The 8,520-nt window shown below is 46.8% G+C and overlaps 1 protein-coding gene across 1 annotated transcript; it reads right to left on the bottom strand.

Annotated features, from left to right (window-relative positions):
* Positions 1–3,006: 3,006 nt before the first annotated feature.
* LOC308317057 (nuclear pore complex protein Nup214-like) lies at positions 3,007–7,806 on the bottom strand (the record flags this gene model as incomplete). The annotated part of the gene is made up of 1 exon (XM_080765848.1): positions 3,007–7,806. The coding sequence occupies one exon, from the start codon at positions 7,804–7,806 to the stop codon at positions 3,007–3,009; it is 4,800 nt and encodes a 1,599-aa protein (XP_080621974.1).
* Between the last annotated feature and the right edge of the window lie 714 nt (positions 7,807–8,520).

Below are 8,520 nucleotides of genomic sequence, written 5' to 3'. Positions count from 1 at the left end.
GGCCTTGTTGTCCTGACCCCTTATGATCCATCATTTGCACATTATGGATAATTAGTGTGGATTTAAACTGTTATTTGTCTATAGTACTTTAGAAAGCCATCAAATTATTCAAATCCATAGTTACTTAAAGCAGCACAGTGTAACTTTCCTCTTCTATGCCGGATTTGAACCTGTGCTGAACCTTTTCAAATTAGGCTAATAGTGTTAAATAAAATTTGTGGCCACAAATTAATAATTTGAGATCACGAGATAACAAATTATGAATTTTTGAGGGCACAGAATAGTATTTTGAGGCCACAAGTTACGAATTCGAGATCACAGATAACGGGGAAAAAAAGAAGAAAAAAAAATTGCCTCTCTCCCAATGGCCACTGCGGGGCTCCGTAAAATGTCATGTCAAGGACCCTAAAATTATATATTATATTTGATTCCCCCCCCCATCTCAAAATATGTTGTTGCAGGGACCAAGTAGGCTATACTCTTCATGATCTGTCAATTTGAATAAAAGCAGTGGCTTCATGAGCAAGAGCAGTGCACTACAGGACTTATTTTGTTCGTGAAAATATTTTCTTTTGCTTCGGTTTGCTTCGGTTGTATCTCTGCTATACAAGCAGCTTGTATATATCTGCTATTTTACCTGCTGTTTTTTTGAATAGGCAAAGTATTAAAATATGGTTAAAAGTGTTTAAAATGATTGGGACACTATATATATATATGGACTGCATGACCGCGGATGCTTTCCCGGTTTTAACCCATTCTGACCTGAGATCAGATTCATACGAGGTTTCCACTGGACACACACTGGTTTGATTAACCCATGACAAAAAATGTCAGTCGTTCTTCGATTTTTCCAAAAATAGCAGACCTACAAGCTCGTAGCACGCCACTCGGTGGCGCGCTATGAGCTTGTAGATCTGCTATTTTTCAATAGCTAAAGCACGACATGATGCTATAACACCAAAACAGGTTCCCGTACAGAACGGGTTAATGGGTGTGGACCCTCGATCCCCTCCGATCGCCCCCCCTCTCTGCACCTCTGGCTAACGAGAGCGGGCAGAGGGAGGCTTCACAGCGGGTCGTGTCTTGTGCGTTTTCACCGACGCTCACATGATGTGAGGGCTGTTGTTTTGTTTGGTGTCTGCAAGTCTGGCCGCTATTTCAGGATGCTGACACTTTAGATACAGGCCTAGGCTACGTACATCTGAAGCCTTCTGCTGTGGCCTATAGACACCCCCCTGTGTCACTCTGCCTATCCCCTCCCTCCCATCCTACATGCACAGGTCCTTCTCAAACATTAGGATGTTGTGTTAAAGTTCATTTTCTTCTGTAATAATATATAATTAAAAAAAGTGATACTTTCATAATATTCTAGAATTGGTTCTCAACCTTTTTTTTATACAAAGTAAGTATCACCTCAGACAATGTCTGGCTCTCCCATGAAGTACCACCATAATGACTGTTAAAATACAGGAGTGTAGACCTGCCCCATCCTATTCAGATACAGTATGCACATACAGTAGCTAACACAGGAGGGAAATGTAATTTATTCTTTGAATTGTTTTGTTTTTGTTCCATTCCTAAGCAAATAATGCTGCTGCTCTGACGAAAATCAGTCTAATAATCAGCACAACTGATGATATTTCTATTGTGATGAATCCGTCCTCAAATCTTCTATTAACAGCTAGGTGTGCTGTCATGCTAATTTCAGCACGGCTGCAGAGTCTATTTCATTGCTGGGTCAGACAAAGTTTGTGTTAGAACGTACACCAAAATCTGGACATAGGAGGGGCTATACTCCTAAACATTTTGTCCACAAAACATCACAAGGAGGGGCACTTTTTATAGTTCTCTATTTGCGTGTCTGCGTGACTATTTACTTATTTGTCTATTGACTGCTCATACTCTCCTTATTCAGATCGCTATGGGTAAAAGTGTGGCAGTTCAACCTGCCACTGGGACTGAATGGTTAACATTGTAATTATTATTTATGATTGCAGAGAGATATTTGTTATTTTGACGATATATAGCCTATATATTGTGTGATGCTTTATTAAAGTTAATTGACTGTTTACTCCATTGAAGGGAGCAACTATACCAACTACTAGGTGTGGGGTGTGGGGAACATGCCAACAGTGGGAGGGTTGTGTTTAGATATCTCTTGACTTTGATTATATTATGGGAATCATTTATAGAGTAGTATGTGACACAAAATGTGTGTTATGACTTATGAATGATTTGTGATGTCTCTGGACATTGATGCACTGGTTCGGGTTGGTTTGGTCTAAATGGGAGGGGCCTAGCCTTTATAAGGAGCACCTGCCACTGCCGCAATCAACGTAGGATTGTAGGGAGCAGAGCAGACTAGAGACTAGACTAGACTAGACTAGAGCAGAGCAGACCTTGACATTTTATTTTGGCAAATTTATTTTGGCAAATTTATTTTGGCAAAATAAATTTGCCAAAATAAATTTGCCAAAATTATTTGCCAAAATTATTTGCCAAAATTATTTGCCAAAAAACTTATTTTGGCAAATGTATTTTGGCAAAATTTATTTTGGCAAAATGTATTTTGGCAAATTTATTGGCCAGTGGGCTGTAAATACCTCGTTTGTGTTTGGTTTGTTTGAATGACCATTTCTTGTGGACTCTGCAAAGGTGAAATAAAAACAGATTGTTTTTGTATAGAAAAGACTGCTTGCTATTTTTGGCCTTTTGCCATTTTTGAGCATTTTGGGAGTATTTTGAGAGCTGGTTCAGTGCCAATTTTGGCCTACACTGCCTTCACTCGCTAAATGGTAGCCTGCCCCAGCCTGTGTGATCTCGGGTCTAGAGGGGCTCCTACGCTCCTCTCCTCCCCGGTAGAAACAAGCAGAGAACACTGACAGCTTTGTGTGTGTGTGTGAGCACGGAATGTGCTCAGCTGATTGGCTGAGCACAGAATGTGATGTATAATGATACGAGCACCCCTCACTTCACACAAGTGTGATATTCGAAAGTATGATGCAGTTAGCGGAACACATTCGGGGACTGAAAAGGGAAAGGTTGAGGCTGCTGGACAAACCCGGAGAAGCTGCCTGAACCAAAACCTGGAGCCTGCTGGGCTGGGCCACCAGATGAGGGAGCACTCTGATTGGCCAGAGAGCCAAAGGAGAGGCCACTAGAGGGCGTGGTAAAGCCAAAACTTCCCGTGCTAGGAGCTGCTGCTGCTGCTGCTGTGACGTCTCCAAACGCCTTGCCGGCTGCCGATGCCATGGTGTTACTGAAGGCAGGACTTGAACCAAATGTGGCTGCTCCACCAAATGCTGGGGAACCCCCAAAGGTTTGGCTGCTGCCGAAGCCTCCTGGGGCAGAGAAGGAGCCAAACCCCTGGGATGCTACGCTCCCTCCTCCGGTGCTGAATGTTCCACTAGGCTTCTCGCCAAAGGAGGTCTGTCCAAACCCAAATGTTTTAGTGCCGCTGTTTCCAAACAGGCTTGTGGCACCAGCACCAGTCTGACTTGACTGAGTGCTGCCAAATGGGTTGTTGTTGGCTGCATCTGCACTGGGTTTACTGCCCAGGCCACTGAAACACCCACCAGCAGAAGGGCCCGTTTCATTTGCTGAGTTTGAACTAAAGAGACTGTCTCCAGATGATGGCTTCTGTCCAAAGACACTTCCACCACCAGACTGTTGGCCGAACTCGGATGAAGTGTTAGACCTGCCAAAAGCTGAGGACTGTCCAAAGCTAGTTCTGGTAGGTGAGGTTGTGGTGGTGTTAATACCAAACACAGATGCTTGTCCAAAACTGGTGTTCTGCTGTCCAAAGGCTGGTGTAGAACTTTGCGAGCCAAATGCGGTAGATGAAGTTGTGGTGGTGTTACAGCCAAACACAGGCCCTTTTCCGAAACCGGTGCTCTTTTGTCCAAAGGCTGGGGGAGAACTTTGACCAAAAAGCCCTGTTCCATTGTTGCTGGTAGCAAAGGAGATGGGGCTGGCAGTTTGTGCTGTGGAAGCTCCAAATATACTGCCACTACGTCCTGTGATGGGACTACTGGAACTCTCTCCAACCACTGCTGCCGGGTTAAATGAAAAGCATGCTACTTGTGGAACAGGCTTGCATAAAGCAGTTCCAAACCCAGTTGAACCAAACTCTGTAGCTCCTGGGGCTGAGGTGACTTGAGCCACAGCAGGCTGCCCGAACCCAACGATAGTGGCTGCACTGCTGCTTGCAATGATAGGAGTAGTGGTTGTGGATGGAGTGGCAACCGTGTCCATATGTGGAGGCGACACTTTGTTCATAAGTGGTGTGGCCCATATAGTCCTGCTGCTTGTTGTTGCAAGGGAGGGCTGAGTGAAGTTTGAACCTGGTTTGTCAGAACTCGGGGCCTGGAAGGCTGGTGGGACTGGCAGGACAAGAGGCTCCAGAGAAGGAGTGCCTGTTGTTGGCAGTGCCCCGGGAGCAGGGCTATTCTCTGGGCCTGTTGTTGGTAGTGCACCAGGTTCTCCTGCTGTAGCTGTTGAAGTACAACCCTCTGGTGGAGGGGATTCTTCAGCTGGAGCTGAAATGGGTGCAGCAAGGACTGGAGTAGGGATAGTTGAAGAGAAGCGTTTACTGTTGCTCAGATCAGACTTTGGTATGTCTTGAGTGTTTTGTTTAGTACGGATGGTGGTCGCTGTTGCAACGTGCTGTGTGGAATTGTTGACATCATTATTGTCCTTGAGCTCCTCAACTTGAACTTGAGGAACAGTCTTCAGAGTGGGCTCTGTCAGGGGGGCACTGATAAGTGGCTGATGGCTAGCCATTTGTCTACGCAGAGCAGCTGTGGCTGCAGCTTGTTGAGCGGGAATGTTGACAGGTTCAGCCTTCTTGGTAGGCAATTTCACCTTACCAGCCAGGGAGCCCATGGGGTTACTGAAGGAGCGATCTAATGGGGCAAGTGAGTCTAATGGGTCTGGTGCAGTCAAGTCCCCTAAGAAAGTGGATCTATCGATACAACGTGGTTTTGTGGGTGTAGAGGAAACTAACCTCTGGGATGCTACACTCCCTCCATCTGTGCTGATGGTTCCACCAGGCTTCTGTTCACCAGAGAAGGTCTGTCCAAACCCACATGTCTTTGAACTACTGTTTCCAAACAGGCTTGACTGACCAAATGGCAATGGGGAGGCAGTGGTACCAAATGGGCTCATCTTCACTGGGTACCGAATGGGTACATCTTCACTGGGTTTACCACCGAGGCCACTGAAACCCCCACCAGCAGAAGGGCATGTTGCATTTGCTGATTTGTCTGAACCAAATAGACTGTCTGCAGATGAGGACTGTTGCCCCAAAAGTGCAGTAGGTTCCAGCTCCTTTTCTTCTTCCTCATGCTCCAGCTGGGTGCGTCGTATGCCCTGGGATTGTGACAAGCTCACACCTTTCAAGTACGGCCTTTCTTTACGGCTTTTGGGGGAGAGGAAGGCTGAGCGATTCAGGTTGGCCGGTGCAGTGGAGTGAACTCGAAGCATTCCCTTAGAGAGAAAGTTATGCAACTGGGACTGTTTTGCAGAAGATATCTTCACTGGGTATTTGGTGGTGTTTTTTGGAGGGGTGACATCCTGTTTGAAGTTCAGGAGGGCATCCTTCAAACTCTCTAACTCATCGTCCAATCCAGCAGTTGTAGCTGCGGTCATTGGTCTCTGTGTTTCCAGTGTATCAGTGCTCCGAGTTGAGGTTGTGTTGTAAAGGTAAAGAGAGCCCAGTTCCTTGGTCAGCTGATCCAGTTTTCTCTTCTGCTGATTGATGATGTACAAGTTGTTTTTCAGTGTGGCAGACAGAGTCTCACGTCCTGGGAGCACCATGTCTTTCTGTTTTTTCTTTATCTCCAGGTGTTTTTCCCATTCCAAATCCAGGACATCATTGACATCCTCCACAGCAAACACGACAGACTGGTACAGCCTGCGGATGTCCTTAATCTGCTCTTCACTACGAGGATCAAGAGGTTTCTTAGACAAGAGTTGCAGGTAGTTTCTATCTTTGCCAAGCTTAATTTGGGACTTGGCATCCACTGCCCCTGAAAATCCCTCCAGCAAGTTAGTCTTAAGTGTGCCAATGTCCCTGTGGATAGACTCTGTGGTCTCCTTGATTTCAAGCATGGATACTTGGAGGTCTTTTGATTCCTTCCTCAGCTTCCTCATCTCCTCAGGGGTGCCCACCTGAAAGTCAGCCTTGGCATTGCGTGCCTTTAAGTCATCCAGCTCTTTCTGGAAGTGTGTAATCTCTTCCAGTGTGCCCAACACAATGGGATCACAGTCTTCTTTCAGTTGAAGCCGTTTCTCCAGGGCCTCAACACTAAGGGCTGGCTGGTTGTCACTCCATGCCATGATTGGAAGTGGCAATAGTGAAGCAGGTGGCACCAGTGAGGTTGGCACCAGTGGTAAATCTGTTTCAAGTTTGGCTGAACAAATTGGCTGCAGCAAAATGGCAGCAGATGTGGAACACTGCAAGGACAAGGTTGTGTGTTTGTTGCCTTTAGTGTTTTTAGGTGGAGCTGAAGTCTGAGGGCCTTCACCGGGAATTCTCTCTCCCTCTAAGGACATGGCCATGGGGGGAGATACCAGTCTCTCTGGTTTCTTGAGGTTGATTAAGGTGAATGGACAAAGCACACCATCTGTGGACAGTACCAGCATAACAGGGGCTGGGGGCAATACTTTCTCCTCGCTGATCTTTATTTCGAGCTCGCTGGTTCGATCTATTGCTACCCCAAGTGGGAGGGTGATGTCATAGTCCAACGCAGGCAGCTCTGCCCTGTTGGCATCGTCCAGAATCCATAACTCCCAGCTGGTCTTGTCCTCCTGCAAAGCAATGCTGCCGACCTCCATGGAAGCTGCCGATGCAGCAAAAACAACGTCCCAGTCCTCTACTTGGCTGAGGAAGTAGTGGTGCTGTCTCTCAGTACAGGTGCCATACACCAAGTCTTTGAAGTTCATGTAGTGCTCAGTGGTTCTCTCTTCCTTTTTAGGAAGGCTGATCACCACCAGCTCAGGAGGGGTGGAAGGGGAGCCATCAGCTGCAGCGTACACCACTGCAAGCACGTATGTTCTCAGCCACAGCACATCCAATGCTTTGAACCGGTTGTCGGAGTTGTAGAAGCTTGGACAGGGAATCACTCTCTTTTCCTCCAGTGTTGGCGAATACTGGATGACCGTGCCGTTCATTTTACCAGCAGCCACTTGTTTCCCCTTGGGACTCCAGCAAACACATGTCACACCGTTTGAAGCAGGTAGCAGCCGATGGGCCTCTGTGATACTGTCTGTAATCTCCAAAATCCACATGCTACCATCAGACAGACAGAGAGCCAAAGTGGGTGCCTGGACAGGGTTCCACTTCAGGTCCTGCACACAGATGTTTGGGTCAACTTCTGGCCGTATACATGCAAAAGGTAACTTATTTTTGTTGACTTTGTTCAGGAAGGCACGGGTGTCATAAAAGTTAATCAACAGGCCCTCTTCAGTCGTGCCAGACACTGACAGAGTTCGATCATCACTGCTGAGGGCCACATGATGCATGGACATCTGCACATCCAATTCCACTATCCCCTTCACCCCTTCTATTATAACATTGGAGTTGCCATTCTTGCCGTCCACGGCAAGAATGTCTAAAGTCCTGTAGACCTTCAGCATGTTGTTTAGACCAACAAATGTTAGTCCAAATGTATTTGAGAGGGCAAGCAAGCTAGATCTACATTTTGGCAAATCTGCAGGCTTGTCGAAAACTCTAAATTTCTTCATCTGCCGAAACTGAAAATCATCCATTTCCCTCTCGGGGGGAGCGCTCAGAGAGATACTCATCTTAAACCTCTAACTGCCGTCTCCCTGCTTGTTTAAATGATGATTTATTCGTCACGCTGCACGTGTATGGCACTGCACTGTTGCAAAAATGTAGTTGTTCCTTTCTGCCTCTTATGACTCCGTCCTGTAGAGTGCTATTTGTTGCGTGTCACTGTGACATCACATACATAACATCATCGCAACAATTGCACCCATGAGAGAGTTGGTAGGAGCCGCTACTTCCGCAAGGACTCCTGCGCAAATCGCTACTGTTTAGATTGCCTGACAACTGTGTGTGTGTGACATCACATGCAACACTAGGTAAGCCTATATAAACTGCTGAAGACAGCTTCAAACTTCTTTGTTAGAGAGAGAAATGGCGGATGGATCGGATGCAGTTGCAGTGATGAGCTCTAATGGGTGTTTTGGATGTGGCCAAACGGGTCACCAGGTTAAAGACTGTCCCACTCCTGGGGAAGGAGCGGCACAGTCGACAAGGCCGAGAGAATCTCGACGTGGTCGAGGCCCAGGGAGGCCCAGGGAGTCCTGTTATCGCTGCGGGGAACGAGGACACGTCTCCAAGGACTGTGAGAAAACCGAAGATGCCTGTTATAACTGTGGCACGTCTGGTCACATTTCGAAGGATTGCAAGGAGGAACCCAACAAAAAGGCTTACAGATGTTACAGGTGCAAAGAGATTGGGCATATAGCGGTTCAATGCAGCAAGGTGTCTGA

Source organism: Protomyctophum bolini, assembly GCF_963924005.1.
Source record: "Protomyctophum bolini genome assembly, chromosome: 6".
Classification (NCBI taxonomy): Eukaryota; Metazoa; Chordata; class Actinopteri; order Myctophiformes; family Myctophidae; genus Protomyctophum; species Protomyctophum bolini.
This window is presented reverse-complemented; position numbering and strand designations above follow the sequence as displayed.